At 41.8% G+C, this 23,752-nt stretch overlaps 1 protein-coding gene across 2 annotated transcripts in view; it reads right to left on the bottom strand.

Annotated features, from left to right (window-relative positions):
* LOC133345886 (nostrin-like) overlaps positions 1-23,052 on the bottom strand; it is a 35,852-nt gene extending 12,800 nt beyond the window's left edge. Inside the window, exons 1-9 of one of the 2 annotated variants that reach the window (XM_061556967.1) lie at positions 23,037-23,052; positions 20,467-20,680; positions 19,508-19,593; positions 11,452-11,535; positions 10,897-10,959; positions 9,531-9,612; positions 7,959-8,021; positions 6,428-6,526; positions 5,763-5,888 (exon numbers count right to left, since the gene is read on the bottom strand). In XM_061556967.1, coding sequence (XP_061412951.1) covers positions 5,763-5,888; positions 6,428-6,526; positions 7,959-8,021; positions 9,531-9,612; positions 10,897-10,959; positions 11,452-11,535; positions 19,508-19,593; positions 20,467-20,493 — 630 coding nt within the window. In that variant the 5' untranslated portion in view covers positions 20,494-20,680; positions 23,037-23,052. Of the gene's footprint in view, positions 1-5,762; positions 5,889-6,427; positions 6,527-7,958; positions 8,022-9,530; positions 9,613-10,896; positions 10,960-11,451; positions 11,536-19,507; positions 19,594-20,466; positions 20,681-22,533; positions 22,550-23,036 lie in introns of those variants that run through there. The other variant, XM_061556969.1, reaches the window with a different exon arrangement.
* Between the last annotated feature and the right edge of the window lie 700 nt (positions 23,053-23,752).

Genomic DNA, 23,752 nt, shown 5'->3' with positions numbered 1-23,752 from the left:
AAAGACCTTCCAGACTATGGGAGCATCGGAGGAGAATGAGCGACGTCCCACTGAGTGAAGGTTGACGGTGGGTGCTTTTCTGGAGTGGAGAGAGCACGGTATGGAGGAGAGAGAGGTAGACGGGGCCAAGTCCAAAGAGGAAATTGAACATGGTGAGCAGGATATTAAAATTGGGAGCCGTTGGATGGACTGGAGTATTGGGGTGACGTGGTCTCGTTTACGGTTGCAGGTAAGAAGTCTAGCAGCTGCATTTTGTATCACATTACTTGAGTTTGCTCAGTGAGGGGAAGGCTGCCCCAGCGGTCACTGGGTGGTGCTCATCCACTTTGGTAGACCTGAGCCAGAGGTAGGCAAAGCCAACTGCTGTCGACTTCACGCAACGTGGTGGCAGCCTTACCACATGGTGCTCATTTTATCGACCTTACGAAATAATGGGCTCAATTTGGAGCCTGCTGATGTTCCGAAAACAGGTAATACCTGGCCATATACAAGTAGCAAAAATCTCACTTTGCAAAAAATATAAGAGTAAACGTTGGACTAGCGTTTGAATATTTTAAATTCCGATTACTGTATTTTATCTTTAATATTTCCAAAGTAACAGAGTTTAGTGAGTGCTGAAACACGACCCTTACTGCAGTTTTGCAAGGTACTTCTTCGGCTGTACATGCTACAGGTTAAAGTCCATGTAATGCGGCATGGCGATAAGTTTGGAGTGGAGGGCTTAGCACCTGACGGCTCTCACATGCCATGTTACCCATTAATGCAACATAAGCTCCGTACTGTATCCACCATGGGTAATTATTGTCAGATGGAATATTTATTTTTTACATGGGTAGCTGAGTTGCAGCTGACACACAACAAGCTATACAGCCTGTATTCTGAGACATCCTACTAATCCCACAGCCAAAATACGTCTTTATTTAGAAATTACCCATCATCCCTACAGAGGTGACCTGTAACAAGTACCATGATAAGTACTGGGTATATATAGTAGGGCTAGTATACGTTAATTCAATATAGGCTGCAACTGTTATAAAAAGACGAGGTGATCTATAAGAGTTTTAATATCTCGGTTTTACTTTTACTATCATGTCACTGTAATTGCATACTGCCAACCAATGAATGCCGTGATGTAATCTTGATCTTACAACCTTTAATCAATCCACTGCTGGATGAAAGCCTCTCGAAGCTGTGTCGGTTGTGGAGGTTGTTTGACCATCATTCAACCGCGCTAGCTCAACACTGCTTCCGTTGTCCCCACCCAATGTTGACTGGCCGGGAAATTGTAATTCCATACCTGTCAACCCCTTATGAGTGCCCTACCTTATTACAGACCAAAAGTCCCATTACAAGGGAGATACACAAACAAATAGACGAAAAAATATTAACATTTCTGGCCCGTATTCAAACGTCTGTACGTCGTATTGACCGGAAAACGAAATTTCCCTCTGCAAGAATATAGGTAAACCGTATGGGTTGACAGGTATGTAATTCATTACAGTTTATTTCAAAATACATTTGTGTTAACGTTTGAATAGATTGTTGATGCACAAACATTGGCAATGTCAACTACATACAGAAAATGCGTTTCTTGTATGTTTTTTATTACCGCAGTATTCCCCTGAAAACATACGTTTGAGATTTTAGTTCTTACCAATATTACGTGAACGTGGGGTGTTTGTGTGGTTGTGTAAATATACTGAAATGGATTTAACAATGATTCAAGGGTGTCATTTTAAAGCATGGTTTAATATGACCTGGGTTCCAAAAGCGTAGGACATGGACATTGTTCGTTACCTGGAAGTCATTATAATTTCACAATGGTTATTGCAGTGGCGACTTATATGATGCATGTTCTTTTTCAATGTGATTACTGTGAATTATTTGCAAACATGTTCAAGGTAGCTCATTATATTTTCACCTACAGTACATGTGTCGCGGTCTGTTTTGAACATATTCACACTTATTCATGATACATTTGTAGTGACATATAACGGGTCACTACGGCACTTAGCGGAATAGTGGGTATGGTAGCCCTCTCTGCCAGCAGAGGATATGATGTCATGGAAGAGGTTTCTGGGACTGGCAGAGTAGGGGGCAATGGTGGACGTAGTAGCCCGATTGGCCGGCAGGGGCGCGTGATGGGATGTAGGCCAAAGGTGACAGAGGTGAGTTCCAAAATGGGGCGTGGCCAAGGGCAGAGCCAGGCAAGGGACACGTGGAAGGTGACCCAGAACCTTCTAGTGGGTTCTGGAAGGGGGCGTGTTCGAGGGCGGAGCAGGGCCGCGCTGAGAGGCATAAAAGTGGGGTCCCGGGGCTGCATAGGGGCTGTCTGCTAGAATGGAACCCGCCGTGCTACGTCTTCTCCTCGGTCTCCAGTCTTCATACTCGGCATTGTGGGTCAAGCAGTGTGCCGACTGACCTGACCCGTTTATATAGTTACTCCATTGTGGTTACTGGTTATGTAGTTACCCCGTTGTGGTCGTCGAATAAACGTGTTGCCTCCTGAATTTGTGTGTCTCCCAAGTGAATCCACTACACATTTATACAAGTCAAAATAGAAAAGCCAGCGATGGCCAATACACCAAGAGCTGTGATCTAAATTGGTGGATCTCAACGGGTCCCGTGATCTACCAGAAAGATTATGACCAACAATTTTCAACCCTAAATATACTATAGACATAACGTATTCAGGCCCATCTATTGGTAGACGTTGTGTTTGCTTTAAACGCATGAATTCTTAGTTGGGGATGTGTATTTGCCATCAGCCTTAACGACTATTGTTAGCTGCTTATGTTAGCTATTTGGCCAGTATCAAGATGTTGAATATTTGTTCTCATTTGCTATCCAGCTATGGACCGTAATCCACGTATCTGTCACCGCTAGTATAATCAATTATTTTAGTACTCAGTTGTAACCGAGCAATTTTTGTTCGTAAGATTTTATCACACTATTGTTTCATTTAAATTGAATGCATTGGTCCTCCTTTTACATGCTTTGTGTTATAATTGACAATTATCCCCAACAAAATTATGTTAAATGTTCTGCTATTCTTCAAACATCAAAGCAAGGTTTTTGCAGTAACGGATGTTGTGACATGGTAGCCTCGTGTTCAAGTATATTCCTGATGTCTATATTATTTGGGAAGGAACCATATGATGAACTGATGAGTTGATATCACTGACGAAAGGAACATTCCCATAATTCATTTTTGCAGTGTGAGATTATTTGAGATTCTGTTTCATATAAGAGGAATGAGGGGATTGTTGTTTTGCTCGCGACAGGCATGGCACAGTGGGCAATCTGCGAAGCCCGATTTTGCACTGGCTCAATTCCCATCTGGTGGCTCACCCAGCTGACTCCAGTGCGATACTCAGAATGTCCATGCCTGGGAAAAAATGTCCTCACGCAATTGGAGATCAAAAAGTGTATGAACCAGAATTCCTCTTGTGTTAGTGCTGGATTAGTTGTGCTCCTTTGCCAAATGTTGTACCTTTCCCTCATTCCTCTTAGACATCACTTGAGGATGTATTTTCGCATGTCCTCCACACGCGACAAGTTGTCGACATTCTTTCAGTGGGGAAAGGGCGGTGGCTTCTTCTTGCTGGCATCCCAAATGTTCGAAACATTTCTCTTTAATCTGATACATAAGCTCCCTGCTCCCTGAACACCCACAACCTTAAACATGCGAACAAGTGGTTATATTGGAACAGTAATGACTCATGTGCACGTAATTTGTAGCAAACAAGAGTGTATGTTCCATTGAGAGCAAGATTAAGCTCTTGATGCAGCACACACTCTTGGAGCACCCGCAGTTTCTGGTAAGGATTGATTGAATCATGAATATTAATTATTATTTTTAACACATGCCCAGTGTCACAAAGGACATCTCATATGTTTTAATACTGTATACCCATTATCATTCATGAGACTAGTTTGCATTCAGTTTTCCAATACGTGCCGAATCGGTGTATTTTAATTTGGGATGCCAATCCCAAGTGTCAACACCACAATATGAAGGCTGCATTTTTGTGCCGGGGATGTGTATGTCTAATTAACAGAGCTAAGGCCATAAATCTAACTGTGCCCTTCAAAAGCCGAGTGAGCTACGGTCTTTTATGCTTGCTCTAGAAGTGAGTTCATGCATGAGCATGTCATTCTGAATGTTCTTTAAAAAGAAAATCTATTTGCTCTTTCTGATTGAAACAAATGCCCCCCCCCCAACCGAAACTAAGTATATTCTTGGCTCTTATTTGTTACTCTTTACTAATTTGATTATTTATTGAAAAGTCCATGTGAACTTGGTCAGCAGCTTTGGAAGAAAAGAAGAGATCGCTGGAGTAAATGACTTTGTGGTAGGCTGCCCGAGGCCCGCACATTCCCGAGAGCTGCTGTACTCGGCCTGCAATAGGGCATGACCAGTGAAGGGGACTGTTTGCTTCACTGCCAGACTTGACCAGCTGTCACTGCACATCAGCCTCCCCTTATACAAAACCCCGCCACCACCCCCCAAGGCAGCTAAACATAGTTTGCGTGTACCAGGGAAGCAGTATGCCACCAGTGCTGAGGATGATGCTGCCATTAGTTACCTTTCCTCGGGAGGCGAAACCAGCCGGGTTACATGGGGGCGCATGCAAAGGGGCAGCACTTGATTTTGAAGGAGAGGCCAAGGCACAACTGCTAGTGTGCACAATAGTAAACCGAGGCAACCGACATAGAGGGCATCACCGCAAGACAATCCGTTTTCAAGTTTTATTCCAAGTCAGGGGAAGGGGAGTCATCTCACCCCATCATCTCTTGTGAGGTCCCTAAAATGAGTATCACTTAGCAGTCGTCATATGAAGAGTTCGGTACCTGTCATGAAAATCTGTAATTTATGCCACTGGCTCAGCGGCAACCGGAAACATTTGTGCCACCCAAATTCTCACCTGAGCTGGTGGACAGTGAGCAGTTTTTTGGACTTGGCATGTCTCATATGCCTCACCCTCAGACCTTGGAGTCCCCGTGTATATGTCGCAAACCTAAACCAAGAGCCTTGTAGTTAAACACAAGTGTATGTCATATGTATGCCAGCTTGGGTAGTGCATCTCCTTCAAATAAAATCAGTGGATTTCGATCTTCACACCGTTCTTATAGCAGAGGGCTATCATGAAGATGCTACGTTTCACAGACAGTCTGCGGTCATTTCGGAATAGGGGGCGACATTCCTAGGTGTCATCTCAATTGAGCATTTTGCAGGTACATTTTCAAATATGGACTATAACACCGGCACACAATGGCCTACAATTTTCGAATGACATCACAAGCTAATTAAAGTTCACTTTGAAGCATTACACCGACAGTGTTAACCCGGGCAGCCTTCTGGATAAGAGCCTCGAACCTCTGCAAAAAGTGGCAAATGTGCTGCTATCCAACAGGGTGCAGTCCAACAGCGAACAGACAGGGCCGCAGTCAATGAGCTCAACAGCCAGGCACAAAGAGACAATGCGTTCCACAATTGCCTCTGGCTCCTCACGTCCTGAGTAACACCCGGATGGCAGCATAACAAAGTAATTTTTGGCGGTTAAAGGCGGTGCCACTAGCCCCACGTGGCCTACTTCGTACTGCAGGCCACATTCCGCACATTGACGGTGACTTCGGCCTATGGTTCACACGGCGTCTCGTGAATGACGTCATTCATGAACTCGATCTCTTACCTCAGGTAGGGGTGGACGTGCCGGGGCTTACGTAGGAGGCACTACTCTCCGCTGGCGGTGACCCACCTCACAGTTTTGCTCCATGGTCCTCTCCCACTGGCATCGGTACTGAGCCCCCAAGATGTTATGCTCATAGTACTCTTGGTCTGCCTTCTCCAGGGCCGACATGGACTTCTGCATCCGTGCTTCCACCTGAAAATGTGGCCACAAAATGAATGCCCGTCATCACGGAGCCCATGTATCCGCAGCCCAATGATTGTGGGTTTTTGAACACGTGTTGCTGTACAGATATTTACTGCAATGATCAATTGGTTTAACATCGTTACGTCAAGTATCTCCTAATTAAGAGTCTAAGTGAGGGTTAATGAATACTATTAATGCATACCTGGTCTCTAGCTACTAAATAAGCAACAATTACAACATTGCCTTTATCAATGTTAAACCTGATATATAGTTACACAATTTAGCGATGGTATTTCAGGTTTCTAGATCGTTAATTGTTTTAAATAAACTTAATTTTGAAGACATTTCGAAATCATTGTTAAATATGATGAACATGCAACAGATTTTAATAGTTTTATGCTGATTTGTATCTTTGAAATTACTTTATTTCTTCATTTTATTTCAATAGCCATCCAAAGCTTACTTACGTTTGTTTGTGTTCTTCAAACACGATCAATTCAAAAGCCATAATGTGCAAACAAACCCCCGAGATGTGATTCGCGATTTACCTTTCTGCTGTCCTTGTCATTGCGAATGGAGAAACCTGCAGAGGACGTGACTAACAGCATCTCGTGGTTCCGCGAGCACTGGTAAAGCTTTCTCTGCAGCTGTCAACACAAACACAGAGCTGTCACGATCAAGCAGGCATGCAGAGGATATCCTGACATCACCTTAAATCAGGGGCGGGGAACCTTTTTTCTGCCAAGGGCCATTTGGATATCTATACTATCATTCGCAGGGCCATACAAAATTATCAACTTAAAAATTATCCTGTTATATTTGGTCAAACATTTAATTAACTCACCCCTAATGCGATGGCTGGAACTGCTTCTCTTTGGTGAGGCGTGTGATATTAGCTGGTATTGATGATGTTGCTACTCACAACTGCTTTTCCAGGTTTGCTCCTAGATTTATTGAATTTCGAGTCCCGCCTGCGGTTGCCTTGGCAGGGCCAGACCAAATGATTTCGCGGGCCTGATATGGCCCGTGGGCCAGACGTTCCCCACCCCTGCCTTAAATGTTACCGCCAACTCCTCCAACGCAATGACACTGAGGCGAGGTTAATAGTATAGGGACTCCTCTACTTACGAACGAGTTAGGTTCCAGAAGTCTGTTAATAAGTCAATTTGTTCGTAAGTCCAACTTTACTCCTGTCGATTCCAAATATGTTGCACGGCATGTACACTAAACACGGAGAATAGGTTTAAAAGTGGTATGATCTATAGATGTGGATGTCACTGGTTCTTAGTGTTCCTCAGATATAGATGCCACCACCGTCATCTATTGCGCAGTGGTTGATGAGTATGCAAGGACCCCTCTGTTCGATATGAGTCATAGTTCAATGTACGACTACATAATACACAACACAAAATTATCATTGGGGTGAACACAAGTTGCAAAAAAAACCAGCAGATTATATATCATTAGATTTGCAAGAGAATCAGTATAGAATCCCTTTTATTACACAAATATCCCTTGGTACACTCCCTGTAGAATCACATTCATGAGTTGTTGTTTTTTACATGGGAATGACTATACTCTATTACACAACCATCCAGCACACATTCAGTGCCAATTATGGAAAAAATGCAATCGTTTTGACTTCAATATCAGATGTGTTACTATATTACAGTCGCATTTTTTTACATTTAAAGTAATTACACATTTTAAATTAAGTCCAGCATAAAGCATTTCACTATTTTGTGGACCAGTGGACAGTTGCACAAGCACCTTAGATCAACAGATATGTGCAATGTGTATCGACTTCATCTGCTAATTAATAACACTGGAAATTGTGCAAACGAAGATCATGGTTGGGCCTGATAACGTGTGCTTTTGAAAGTCCTGATGAATTGGTCAGTTGGCAAAAGCGGCTACAAATTGCCAAATCCCACCAATTTATTCTATTATCTCACAAGGCATTTCAGGAGAGCCATTTCAGATTTTTATTATCAACATGCAATGTGCAGAATGCCATTGAATCAGGTCCATATTACTATTCACTATCTCTAGAATCATGCTAATATGAACTAACGATACCTTGAGCTGGTTGCTGCGGTTTTCAGTCATGATCTTTGTTGCCTTGTCGGCAGTTTGCTCCAACTGTAGAATTCACAAATGTTGGGTGAATGATTTTCATAGAAAATTTCAAGGATACCATGGTAATAAACTTTCTACTGCTGAAATTCGTTTACATATGGTGATATATATTTCATATGAAATAACTGCGAAACACATATAATCAGTTTTTTTTTTTGCAATCTACGACTTGATTTTTTTTTACCCTATATCCAAAAAATATTTAAATATGAAATTAATAAAATATGGGTACACGCTTCACAAACATGTAGTAGCATACGAATTGGCTAATTTAAAGCATAACAAAGTGTGAAGTGCTAACTGATTGAGACATATTTCCTGGCTCAGGGTTATGAATTCCAGCAGTGCAATGGTGTACTCATCATTTCTCATTTATTTTCTCCCACAATTACTTTCCCAGTCATGCTCCTGGAATTACGTCATGTCACATAATTCATTTGAAACTCTCGCAAAGCAGCGCATCCACGTGAGAGAACAGTCCGTGGAACGAGATATGACAGAGCCGCTTCTTATATCTCAAGTGATCTCTTTAAAAAGGCAGATGCAACTTTAGTGATTTGATGTGTGCACTGCGTATACACGGTTGGTGTATCAATGGTATGACCAGTGTAAGTTGTGTTTGTCCATTCCTTTGTGATGCTATGAACAGGCATTTCAACAATGTTTTCATGAAAACATCCTAATTGAAAATGTCACTTTGTGTTTTTCAGCATGCAGTTATTCTCGCAAATATTTTCAATGTAGTTTTATATTTGGTACCAGTTATATTTGGTACCAGTCAAATGTTCATTTGAATACAGTATTAATAATGCATAAGTTGATTGATGATTAATTTATAACGAGGGGGGGTGTGTAAAACAGTGGCATAGTGATGAGAGCATCTGCACTATGAAACCAGCAACCTGACTTTTATTTCTAGTAGCCACGGCTAACATGAGTGGCAAGTAATAGCTGAACTGGTCCTGAGCGCTGCTACTTTACCGACCTGCACTGACCAGTGTGGTAATGTTTGGTAAGGACAAAGATGTGACCAACGCAGCATGGGGAGGCATTTGTCTAGCAGTGTATTGAAAAACGGATGAACATTACACGTTGAATTACGATTAAAATAACTGTAACAAGCCAAAAGAATTATGCTTATTAAAGTCTCATTGTCTATGCTTATCCATAATAGAGGTTTTTTGATTATATCATCGTTAAATCAGCCACCACTCGGCACAACCAATTAGTAAAGTTTGTTACGTAAACCAAACATGCCAATTCGTTACTAGTTAAGCACACTGGAGTGTTGGAGAGCAAACCCACTACATTTACAATTCGAGTACGACGTTTCGCCAGTAATTACAATGACCACCATCAGGCAGGCAGCCAATTTAAGAATTTTCTGTGTCGGGTGGTGGCGGGTATAACGACACATTTATATTCACGCAATCTAATCTAAAAACCTATATTAAGGATAATATTGGTCATGAAAGTCGATGTGTTAAACTGTCTCTGCTTATCTTTGCCTACCTGCTTCTTTCTCTTGCACTCCTCATCAATTTCCACTTGCAGGGCTTTCACAAAGTCTTCTTGAAAGGCTTTGGCGAGATTTCTAAAGATCAGGGGAACAAAGTAGAATTAACACATTGAGGATTAACGGAACAAATGTTAAGGTGAATGCATACTTTAAATTGGTCGTGTGAGTGGGTCCAGACGAGTGTGCACGTTTGGAATACAAATACTTTAGGGTTGTATAATTACTTTATACAAAGGCACACACCTATTCGGGCCACTGCACAAGAGTGTTAATTTAAAAAAAGAATCCTCCTGATGACGATCGCTTGTGTTGTTATAGAAACGTCATAGTTTTGTTATTTTTGTTATTTTCTTTAAACCCATCTACGTGACTTTACCGATAGACCCAAAGAAAATTATTGAAAATTAAGAAAACATTTGATTTTATGATATCCACGTTCATTAAATTATACTCATTTATGTACGTACACACTGGCTACTTACACTGATTAGAGGCACACTAGAGGCACATCATTTTTCGAGGAATATTTGGACAAATTAAAACAATGATTCATGATTTTATTCGCATTGTGAGATGAGAGAATCTTAACAGCATTTAATTTCCACAATGTGACATTTTGAGGACCACAAAAGGTATTTTTTCGCAATCACCAATCACATCATGCATTGGGTCAGCTTGCGTACTGCAGTGACTCATAGCAGAGGCTGTAACCAATCCATGTCGGTCATTCATCATCACAGATACCACACTCGCCCACTGAAAAATGTCATAAATTGCCCACGTGACAACTGACCAACAAAATGCACTTCATTTTAAATCAATGCTGATGTGGTGATAGTTTGAGATAAACAGAACTCTGCGTGTAAAGGGTATGTTCACCAAATGCTCTCAAGAATGTTTTTGTTTTCACACACACCGTCTTTGCTTCACATCACTGTTCATGGCCAGCGGGAATAGGTTTATGTTATACGTAGCAATTCGTGGGATGGAGCAGTGATGTAGTGGTATGCGCACTGTGCGATGAGCCCAGTAGCCTGGGATTATTAACCCACCGCAACTGACATCAGTGGCAAATGGCATCTGAACTGATTATAGGCTCCCCTTCATCCACACGCATTGGTCAGCATGATGAAGTATGGTCAAACACCCACCATGATCTGACACAGCTTGAGGAGGCCTTCATCCTGTAGTGGATTGTAAAATGGCTATAAGTTAATATATATCGAATTTAAATGAGAGGTGGAGTGGGTTTAAAAACAATTTAAAAACTCTCCACGGAGGTGTCCATTCATGTCATGCTAATGTTAGACAAGACATGCATTTTATGTTCATGGTAATGTATGAAAATGCCTCATTTACATGTGTAGTTCAGATGTTGAAGTCATTTCTTGGTATACTGCGAGCAAAGCATTCAACACCGAGCTGCAAAACAGACCACAATTGTTATATCATATTACAGTGGGAAAAACTCACAAGCATTCGCTGAGTATTAATAACACAGTGCGGTGGTTCTCACCAAAATGTCCGCTCCCCCTCTGTGATTCCGCAAAGTCTTTCGCTAGCGACTAATGAAGGTAACAGTTTCTGCATTACAGCCTATGCGCACGATTGTATTGTTTTGTATTTGCATAATAATGCAAATATCTACAAATGTGTTTAATAAGACCATCGTGGTACCTTCAAAACCCGAAAGTCTGACAACCACTGTTGTAGTGGACACTGCTTTAGCAGTCGCTAGTTTAACCGTACACTGGAGGCTTATTAAGTGTGTGTCCCAACATTAACAAGCAAGCCAACTTTGCAGTGTGTCTATATGGCTACATGCGGATATATTTTGTACAACCAAGGGAGGTTTGAAGGTGACATCACGTTGTGGCTTTTTTTCTTCTCTTTCTCGTTTTGAACACCACGTACCCTTTCTCAATCTTGCTAGATACTTTGCATAGCCGAGTCACAAGCTTTTTCAGGGTTCGGCCATAGTTGAGTTCCAGGTCAGCCCTGCGGGACAAAAATAACATGATGCATATATAATCTGGCCACATTCTTTATGAAAGGAGGAATCTGTAATTATGTATGTAATAATGTAACAAACACAATTTAATGCTCTTATAAGTACATGTAAACCTGCTCTGTTTACACAATTAATCGTTGTAATGCAGTGCAGCTTTAAGTATGTTTGTTATTACAACAATTTGCACTTGACTAGGCAAATCCCACACACTGACTGATGGAGACTGGCAGGTGCTGGCACGTCAACAGAAGCAGCCCTTGTCTGCAACGCTTTGTATTCACAAGCTGCTTCCACTACAGGAAAATTACCGAACAGAGAAACGAATGAGCACCTCCATGTAATTCCTGATGAGATAGTAATTATTTTAACATTCTAAATATCACATGTCCTGCGTCGCTGAATGCGATCATTATTGATAAATCAAATGAACCTTCTATCATTTTAACATAAATTGTCCATGAAGACCATTCATAACAAAATAATGGACAATTTAGAGGCCAAACAGTTGCATGAGCAAGGGGAATTGCCTGAAATGATGACTTCCATTGAGATGGAGTTATGAGTTTAGCTTACGTGTATATGTTGTATGTATGTTGAACTTCATTTGTACCATACATAGCCAAGCACACTAATCGGGGGGAATTAAATAAACTACTGTATTTTTCTTACTATATATTTTTTACCAAGTGAGGCCCACTGACGTATGTAGTTCTTTTTTCAGAAGCACACATGATAGGTCATCGAAATGGCGTAGCATGTGGAAAGTTATAACAACCATATACTCTAAACTTATGTTTCTAAATGTGTGGGGGAAACCCCGAGGACCTGGAGAAAAATCCACACGACCACGGGGAGAGAGAATATGTAAACGCCAAATATAAAGTCGTCAGGGTCGGGATTGAACCCACGACCTCCTGTATACCAGGCGAGGTAGTTAACATCTCTCCACCATGGATCGTTGTGGCACTGTACCATGGCTGATGATTAATGATGATACTAATGTTAACTATCAATACAACACATACTCTGCTCAACAGCTGCTGCACAAAATGTCACAGTGTTGTAACAAAATTCATACATGCTCGTGGATTTTTTTTATATATGACACATATAAAAGTTACTAAATGTTTGGACAATCGAAGAATATTTAATTAATATTTAAAATGTTTTAATACTGTCATTACAGCAGCACATATTCGTATTTATGGGCAGCATTACAGATTAAGCTCATTTTCAATATTCGACTACTTTGGCCAAGTTGGAGAGGCATCTATAGCAACATTAAAAATAAAATTGGCTGTAAGCTTACCAGGGGTAGAATACAAAATGTCTCCAAGTGGAATTAATGGAATGTAGCATGTTAATCACGGAGTGTAATAGATGAACCAGTTAGTTCCCAGCGCCACTGTGTGCGATTGAGCAACACACAACTTTGGCTGTGCCTTTAACTATTGTGGTTATCATCAACAACATCAGCCATACTCTATCCACTGTTGGATAAAGGCCTGCCCATGCTGTCGCCATCCTCATTGTCCTGAAATGCCACAATCCATATGAGTCGTGCAACAAGAACGTATCACTCCATCTTTGCGGCGGTCATCCTCTTCTGTCCCTTGGCTGCCATTCTGTCACTAGTCTCGTCCATTGGCCATCTCCCCTCAAGCCAATATGTGTCTCCCCCAAGTGCACTTATATTTCTTAACTCAGCTTCCGATTAGCGCGGCTGGCTATGTACGGTGTGAAAAAGGTCTAACATACATGATGCCTCTATAATACATGATGTTTTCTCTTATCCATGATTTCCTCTTTGTCTCTCATTGTTATTCCAAGTATGCACCTCTTGATGCTTATTTTGTGAAATGTTTTCATTCTGTCACTGTTTCTGATCTTATGTCCACGCAAGTGTAGTGACTCTCAGACAACTTGTACTGTAGAGGTTTCTTTATTTATTATTTAGGGAGTTCCACACACAGATCACTTGGGCCAGGGATGGCACGCAAGTAGCAACGACGCTAAGACAGCGACGGCCCGAAGACAGTCGACCCCAATCCCACGGCAGCCTCGAACCTTGCCTCTCGCCTCCTTTTATTCCCGGCGTGACCCTCGCTCCGCCCCCGGCCACGTGCCCTTTCTCGAACCGTCTAGCCCATTCCAGAATTTCCCAGATGTTTCCCCTGCCGTGATTACCCCTCGTGACCACTGGGCCACGTACTGTTCCTGCACCCGCACTGTCTCCACACATGCACTGTCTTCACACATGCACTGTCTCTACACAAGTAATATGCAATGATTAAGCATTTTATTCTACAGGCACATTGGTATGTTTCCTGTGAAATACCATAAGTATATGTAGATTGATGGGCAGAGGCAAGTCATACATATGTGGTTTTGGGAGATGGTGCTCTTTGGTTTATATATATATTATGTATTTATGTATTTATTCATCACTGTTGTGGCTCATTAAAGAAACATGAGATTGAATGTGACCACAGTTGATCCAAAGTGAGATCTATTCGCTATATGCAATAAATACAAAGTCTCGCCCAACGTGACTCAAGTCATGCTAATGAATTCGAAATAACGATATCTTATTGTTAGTCTCACAAAAGAGCCATCAAATAATAAGATTGGTGTGAGTTAGAATACGAGAGGTTAATTCGCCATTCTATTTTTACTTATGTTTTGATATAAATAATTACCGAATACAAAGTTAGAAATCTTCAAATACTACTAGGATGATACATTGCCATCACCTAAAAAACATGTGAAGCCAATGTCACTATGACCCATCTATAAGTTTCGATTCATTTCACCTCCAGTTATTGCGCACAAATGGCCGAATGTAGTACGTGGAGTTATATTTCATGGGTGTTGCAATATCCACTAAAGGACTGCATGAAATTATGGAGCGTGAGATGCAACATTCAAAATGTATCTGATCTTGTCCAGGAAATGTGTCTGGTGTTCATTTCATGCTGATAACATGATACAGCTTCCTGACATTGTGTGGCCAACACTAGAATGTGTGTGTGTGTGTATCGCATGGAGGGTGAGGAACAAACGTCATTTCCTCCACTTCCTATCCTCACAACTCTCCGTACACGGTTGATCCAGTTCTGGTGCATATTAAATATTGTAGCAAAAACGTCTAAGCATGACAGACATGATTCCATGCCATTTCAGCTGACCACACGATATCAACCTTTGTAGTTTTAATTGGTGATATCAGCTCAATTCTTTACGACACAAAAACATGCATCTCTCTTTGTTGTTGTGTTATAAACAAGTGCAGTGTAAAACACGAGTACGGTGCATATTCTGTAAATCACACATCAAAAAGGTCAACTCAGTATACATCCTCAATATCTAGCACATGCAGCAGAGTTTGAGGACTGTACCAATATTGTTTACGAAGGTCCAACAGTTTGGGGAGAGGAGTGGGGTACCGGGATGTTTACAAACTTACATGGTATACAGGAGGCCGTGGGTTCTATCTCGACCCTAATGCCTGTTTATTTGGAATTTGTATGTTCTCCTTCTGATTGGGTGGATTTTTCTCTGGATCCCCCGATTTTTTCCTCCACATTTATAAACGTGCGTTTAGAGTATTTGGCTGCTATGAATTCCACGTGATAAGCCACTGGTCGCACTATGAAAAAAAGCTATGTAGTGTAATATTTTCCTCAATACTCCCATACAACACTGTGGTGGTAAGCTCGAAAGGAGTCTGTGTAATGACACGGTGTAGTTTGTGCCATTTCACCGGAAGCCTATAACATGTCAAGAGAGGACCATCAGTGGCACTGTGAAGAATGCCCTGCTACTGTCATAGCTCTGTAACCAAACAATGAATGATCATCTCAATCCATCCTAACACTTTGGCTGCAAAGAAACTAATATACATTGTCCGATATGCAATGGACACTGGCGAATAAATGGAACAAAAGCTGAAAAGTGCAAAGACAGCTGTGGAGAGGTGCATGCTTGGAATGACATCGGGAGATTGCAAAATAAACACATGGATTAGATAATGTATGCAGATTCGAGATGAGCCTACAAAACATCCGAGTTTGGCCAAGAAATTGCCAGTTCCATAAAAAAACTAACCAGATGTTTGGAAGCATGTGCATAATTGCGAGTAGTGGGTTCGCTTGCCAGATGAGGAGAAAGTGGAGTATTTAATGTGGTACTACACTGCATTATATATAGTCTGTGGAAAGAGAATGTGGAACTTCCATCACTGGCTAAACGCTATAAGTGCAATGCCCCATGCGCGTCTGAGTTAGGAGACACTGAATGTTGGGGGGGGGGGCGAGTAATTGTATCAAACTGACATTGACTCTTAGGGTGACCTGGGGTAGGGGAGACAATGCAAGACCATGAGAGCCATACCATTGTTACATCTTTACTGCTCCCTCCATCCTGCACCTTACGTCTACCGACTGTAAAAAAACTAACAATATGTTTTTACCAGGTAAGGCCCACTGACCTATACAGCTCTTTTTTCAAAAGCCACCTGGCAACAAATGACAGCTCAACGAAGTGGCTTATCAAGTGGATAAACGCAGGAAGATAGGTGGGCAGTGGGAGCAGTGTAGTCATTTAAAAAAATAATTGGCTACGATTAACCCCAAACCCTTTACTCCTTCCCCATTTCACCCTTAATATCATTCTCTACTCTCTTTGGGTTTTTCGGTGAAGTGACGTAGATGGAAAAATAATAATAAAAAATCACGACGTTTCGATCGCAACACAAGCAATCATCTTCAGGTGAAAAAATACAGCAGGTGGACTGTTGAGGCAGGAATAAATCTAGCGAGTGAGCTACTGCAGCCAGAAAAGACACATTCGGACAGCTCCCCCTTAAAGGTGCCAACCAGGAATGGAGTGAATGCAAAGTGCTGATAGAGAGTAGCCTACATAAAATGTCACATAGTACTGGCCATACTTAGCACCTGCTAGCAGAAGAAACACTTCAATTGTATTTGTTATTTAACTGTGAATTTGCATCGTACATGATTTCTTTTAAAGTCCTAGCAGGGACAACTTATGTGCATTTGTATGTCCTTGAGCAGTGTAATGTAGCAGTGAGATGCTCTAGTAGCCTGTACTAAACTGATTTCATTAATAGTAAATTCATATTTTAAAAAAATGATAATCCACTCCTGGACGAAGACCCTTCCATGCCTTGTTGGTTATGAGGGTTATTAATGATCACGGATAACATCAGTGGCAAGTGATAACTGAATCCTTCCTGGGCCCTCTCACTTTACCAACCCACATTGACCAGCGTGGTTTAAGTATGGATAAACAACACCAATGACCGACACAGCCAGTGATGGCCTTCATCTATCGATGGATTGTGAAAAAGCCTGTGAAATTATTCAATTCATGTTTTAATATATGAGTTTTTGGCGTTACAGAACAACACTTCATTGACAACTGGAAAGTCATGACTTCAGTTTACAGTTTGGGATTGGATGCAAATCAACATCTCTCTGTGCCTTTGATAAGATAAGTACCACTTTGTGGAAAGTCAACAGTGATCATCATCCTATGGAGAGATCTGTACCAATAATAGACGTGTAAAATTTCCACCGCTCGCTCAGGATCTTCAACACAAAAGTATAAATACGTAGGTTTTTTGGGCCTATGGTGCAACATATCCTGCATTTGCAGTGGCGAAAAAAATCCAATAGAGAATAGGGAGGGTTTGTTCATGGGGTGCAGGCAATAAATATCATAGCCAGTCTTTTCAAGATAACTTGGAAAGGCACTTTCACAACCATAACAACGGAAAACATGTTGTTCCCAATGCTGCATGCGATGGCTTGACCTGGGCACAGCATCAATGTTTGGAATGTGTTGCTGTGACGTTACCCATAGTTATGGAAATAAAGTTGAATATTTTAATGTTTACTATACAAACTATACATTGCCAGAGTTGCATGATGTCAACGAAGACAAAAGCACTTGTTAATGAAGCAAATATTCATCAACATGAATTGTAGAATATTACACGTATAATATTAACTTCAGAGATATATAATTGACTATAGTTATGCTGTTGCTACGTTGTTAACTAGGCACGTAATTATAACATACGTGGCAAGGGAATATGATCCCATTTAAATATCACTCTTTGCTTATGTTACCTACACGAGCCAGAGCTTACCAAAATTTACACCTTATGCCCTGCAGCTTTCCATCATTTACCCAATCCAAACATTGCAACTTATCGCAGTCGACCCACCTCACACACATTGCAATGTGAACACCAAAACTCCCTCTCTAACGGACACTACAAATACCATCACCCACCCACATTTTCTGCATTTTCTTCCCCCTCAAATATTTACACCATCCCAAGCTCTCTATCCACTATCCAGATCTCCCTACCCACTATCCCGATCTCCCTACCCACTATCTCGAGCTTTCTACCCACTATTGAGAGGCTCCCTGCTCACTATTCCGAGCTCCCAACCCACTATCCCAAGCTCTCTATCCATATCAATGGATGCCATATTACGCCTACACAGGCCCTGAGGGCAGAATCGTTGTGTGGCAAAACAACCTCATCACCATGATGCACGTGGCCTTCTCCATTGATACAACAGCTATCTTCTGTTTATACCACCCTCCTAAATTCCTAAATATTCACTCAATCAATTCAAAGCCACTTCTCATCCATCATCTCATACAGGAGGGCACCAGTAACATTCTGTGTCTCATTGAGAATTGGCACACACCCTTTGACCTCTATTCACTCTCTGAAGCACCCCCACTCCCTCCACTCCAAGCGAACTCGTTCCTTTGGCAGAGTTGTAGGAATTACTGTCATGTCTAAACCTGCCTTTAAATTCATAGACTATAAATTTCGAAAATGTTTGCTCTCTAGATCGTTTCTCTGTTCAACTGTTACCCCTCCAATCTGAAACTCGTTGTGATTTACCATTTGTCAAAGTCAGGGATGTCAAGGATATCCACTCGCCGCAATATAATGTCGGGTGAGTTTCTACTGCCTATTTCATTCATTTCCATCCGTGTGTTTGCTGTTTTATTGGCCATTTTAAATCCTGCATTTGGTGTGGGGGGAGATAACATGTCCAGGGGCAAACTGTACAGCGGCGGGTAATTTGGAAGTGCCATGGAGTCACTTTCCAGCTTCATGTTGACAAGTGGATGTTTGCCAGAGGTTATAAGTTGTGACACACGTCAAAGGCCGGTACAGTGCATAGTTAGTTTTTTTTGGGAGGAATACTGTGGCAAGCCATGAATTTTAAAAATCCAGGGAGTGGACGATGGCAGCCTTCACGTGGCCCACTCTGTTAAGTCAGAAATCACGACTCGTGCCATCAGCCTGGTGACCGAACATCGATCAACAAATACCCCAGTCTCCAGAGCAATCGAGCCAAACAAAAAAACATTGGCAAGATAATATTACATTCACAGCTGTGTACCGCACATAATTTAAAACATGTCAGAGTTTTCTGAACAACCGAACAGCTGTACATCGCGTAACAAACCTTAAGTGAAATGCAATTGTGAGTATAGCCGTGACTTGTTATTGTTTATAATTGTCATTGTAAATAACATTAACTTTTTTGTTCAGCCATTTGCTAGTTATGTTAAATTGTGATAGCAATTTAGAACAAGCTATACGTGTACAATTGTAATTGCTATGCGTGATTTGCTTCAATTGCTTTTAAAATCAATTACACCGCTATTAATTACAGCATTTAAACATATAGGTGGTATTATTTGTTACGTAGGAATAATTATCGTTTTTCCAGAACTGGTTATATTCAGTGCGGTATGTTGTTTCATCAGTACATGTCCAGTAAAAATGCTGGACGTGTACACTTTAAAAGACTACGTACGCAACGGGCAGTCTTTTAATGTGCATACAGATTGACCGATACACGCTTGCGTGCCGTATAAATGTCTGCAAGTTGTCACCTGATCTGGAACACGGCGGTCACCTCCTTACAGAAATCTGTTCCGTGTTTGACGGACTTGAGCAGCTCTTGGTAGATCTTTGCGTACTGCGTGTAATGTGACACAACGTGCCGTGAAGGGCATTATACATTACAAAGTTTGCACAGTACTGTACTTCCATGTAAATTATTAAACTCCAACTCGCCGCATGGTCTGCTCATCATAGAAACATCGCAAACAGGTACCCTATGATTAAAAACGGGAATAAAAACGTGCATATTATTCGCGAACAGGTGTGGTCCAAAGTTAACGAAATAACGAAATAAAATCCATTTAAAAAATATATTACAAATATAAATTAAACCTAACTCTTCGATGCCTTCTCCATCACTAACTGTTAATGCGCTTAATTATTTTTGAATACGTATGAAATGCTTTGAAAATAGTTATGGTCGGCTAAGCGCAACGCAACTGATTTTACTCCTTGTGACTAGTTAATAAACCGGAGTGCTTTATTGCAGGTAAAAAAATGTGCCACAGTTAATTCAGTCATGTGTGTGCTCAGTGCACACGCTTTATAATACAAGTTGTAAGGCTGAGTCAGAATACCTAACAACATTGTGTCGGCACTTGGCTTTGCGACTTTCCATGGCTTCGTTGATTTTTCATGTAATCTCCCTCTGGTTTAAATTTACTTAATGCATTTATTTTCAACCTCACACTATACCCAGCACGAGACAAGATTTGTTCAGTTATGCTGGCCACAAATGACAAATCTAACTAAATAACAGCTACAACTTCACACCACCAGTTGCTATAGTTAAGCACACTGAAGACGTCACCATAATCTCAACAAACACATGTTCATCGTAAAGTCGTGAGCAGATCTAGAATCAAACACTTACTTTTTTGCATTTTTAAAACCTAAAGAGTTCTACACATAACAGTCTCATCAAAGCAAGCTAATATTTAATTCTTACCGTGACTTCACTTTTCGGGTCTTGCATGGCTGCAGCTCTCTTCTACGTGATCTTTATTATTTTTCACCGATCTTGATGTCCTGACATTGGTCGCTGCGCATTCCCCGTATTCAAAGTCAGAGAGAGCACGTTCACAGCCAGTGGGGAAGACGAGAAGAGTGAACGCTGGCTGGTCTTGTGCCCAACTCGGCCGGGCTATGTCGAGTGTGTGTGCCTATTTAAAAAAAGACAAACCACATGACTACTGTCACGCCTTCCGGGGCATCCCCCGCCTCGGCTCTTGAGTTGATTTTTTTTAATATGCTTTGACAACACGGAGTGAAGGGCATCGTGACGACTAGCAATGAACAACGGGTCTGGGCAAGCAATAAGCCGGAGCAGACAGCACCTGCATGCATTTCATTGGCCTGGACCCATCCGCAATTAGCCCCTTGCCAAGCTCATACCTGCACACTACATTCTGCGGGCTATGTGTGTGGCCATTCTGTCCCGTCTCTCTTCCACACACTCACCTCCCTTGCATTTCATGCCAAGTTGATGAAAGAGGCTCACTTGAAGGAGTATTAGGATTTGTGACAGTTGTGTTTTTGCCAATAAATGTAGGAATTTAACGACGTACTGTTTTTTAACTCAACTCTATTTGTTTTAAACTGTATACAGTCCTCTGACTTGAAGAACTACAAACCCATTTGCCTCTTATCCGACCTATATAGATTGCCTCTTATCCCACCTATATAGATTGTTCACAAAGATCGTTGGGAATAGACTAACAAATTGAATGCCTCACCAACAAAGGGAGCAAGCAGGGCTTAGCAAAGGTTTCTCTACCATTGACCAAATACAAACTATGAATAAGATTCCTGAAAAGACCAACTAATTGACATTACCAGTGCCTAGCCTTTGTTGACGATGAAAGAAACACATTATACTCAGCAGAAAGTGATGCGATTGTCCAAGCGCCCACAAACTAAGACCTAATTAACATATAGCTGTTGAAATAGTAAAATCCGTCTACAACAAAGAAGATGCCGGAACCCATATTAAAAGAGGAGACAAGGAGACCTGCTTTTGTCAATGTTATTCACAGCGATGCTAGAAGATATTTTACTGAAACAATGTATTGGGGAAACAATTGTAGGAAGTAGCGATAACTGAGTAAAGAATGCTGAAAAGTTTGGCTCAGGATAAAGGGAAGCAAAACAAAGGTTATGTGCAAGAGGTTAGTGAAGTAAATTGAAGTTTGAATTGATCTGACGGACGGACACAAACTTGAAAACAGAGCAGAAGCTATTGAAGACAGGAAAGTATTGAACAAAAACGGAAAAGCGTTATCATTAGAGAACATACGTGAATTAAAGATACAATTTAAACTGTTCGTAAAAGTCAAACTCTAAACTATTCAAAACTTTAAACCGTTGTTTATTTTACCAGGTAAGGCCCGCTTGAGCTACGTAGTTCTTTTTCAGAAGCGACCTGGCGACAAACGATAGCTCAACGACGTGGCTTATTATGTGGAAATTTAGAGTTGCCAAATACTCTAATCGCATGTTTCTAAATATTTAGGGGAAAACCAGAGGACGCGGACACAATACACGCACCCACCAGGGAAAACATTCAAACTCCACATATGCAGGCGCCAGGGTCAGGATCGAACCCACAACCTCCGGCATACTAGGCGAAGTATTTAACATCTCGCCACCGTGAGCTTGTGCAGGACATTACCACAAGGGATGATGGCCAACGGTCAACAATAATAATGGAGTGGTAGCCAAGGAAAGGGACACGGATGACAGGATATCTACCGAAGGGATGGAGCCAGCCATGATGTCAAAACTGAAGCTGCGTGGATTGCTGCATCGCAGGACCGTGCGAAGTACGAAGACCATCATCCAGCAGTGGATTGACCTTGGCTGATGGTGGTAGTCCTCCAACCCGTTTTAGTTAAATTACCAATGTATTTGGACATAGTAAAAAGAAAAGTAGAACTCTACTATAAATAAAAAAACACACAATTTTGGCGCTAAATCAAAGTCTCACAACTTTTTTGACCGTCCCGTATTTACATACCGCGCAATCGTCGTGCCATTTTCACTGTGCAAAGCGCAAGCGTGCCTCGCTGTGCCCAGGGCTGCAGCAGCATGTGCAACCGGCACCTTCCACCCTCTAAAATTAGCTTACCCACCCCCCCTGCACTCCACCCCCACTAGGGGCCATCCATTGAGAACGTACGCAAAAATCTGTCAAAACTTGACCCCTCCCCCCCTCCCTGTACGCACGCGGACTTTTTACCCCCCCTCCCTCCCGAATCCTATGGAACGGCTGATATTTAATCAACCCAGAAACGATCAAGGATTAGCTTTCCCACCTGATGACGGACGCTTGTGTTGCGCCCGAAACGTCGTGATTTATTTTATTTTATACCTACGTGACTTTACCGAAAGAACCAAAGAGTATGGATTCCTGCAGTCACGAAAGCTTCAAATAAAGATTGATCAAGGATGAATAATATTAACGTGTTTAAGCAAACAGATAGTCCACCGCCTACTGCATTAAAGAATGAAGTTGCGTACCTGTAAAAAGTTTGTCTTGTGTCCTCTCGGTTCAGACGCCGACTGAATCCAGTCGAACAGGTGACGTATTATAGGGATTTCGTGAACACGCGCAATGTCAGGCTTGAAGCACAGCAGCGTGACAGTTAACAATCAGGGGCACGGTGGCACACAAGTGACACCTCTCCTATAGTCCGACTTCTCCCGGCAGTACTTGTCTGAAAGCTGAAGAAACTGAACTGTGGCTCATTCGAAGGCCAATGTTGACAAATTAGTATCGAGGCTTCACCCCCCCTCCCCCCCGTTTCCTATGCGTACGTACATTGTCAGTAGACACCCCCATACGCAAGCGTACGCATTTGGGTTAACCCCCCTCCATGCGTACGTACTAAATTGATGGTCCCCTATCCCAGAGATGGTGTCGGCTCAACCCATCAATCCACACTGCGCCAGGGACATCTGCCAGGCAGCCACCACAAGGGGCCGCTGCTCATAAACACGCGGCTAGAACGGCAGAAAAAAAAACTCACAAAAAACTAACAAGTGTCATGTACAGGGGAATTTTTGGAGGGGAGAGTTGATTTTGCGTCCGCTAGGCGGCGCTGTGTTTAGAGTGCTCTCCTCACAAAAGGTTGCATCAAGTCAACTCGGCCCATAACACCATCGAGTTAGTTAAAAAAAAGGCGTACAATGTTGTAGGACAATGCACATTATCAGAGTTATGTTCTTTTGTTTGT

Source organism: Lethenteron reissneri, chromosome 23 (genome assembly GCF_015708825.2).
Source record: "Lethenteron reissneri isolate LAM-NWPU_2019-01 chromosome 23, ASM1570882v1, whole genome shotgun sequence".
NCBI lineage: Eukaryota > Metazoa > Chordata > Hyperoartia > Petromyzontiformes > Petromyzontidae > Lethenteron > Lethenteron reissneri.
The sequence above is the reverse complement of the archived record's forward strand: the minus strand, read 5'-3'. Positions and strand labels throughout refer to the sequence as shown.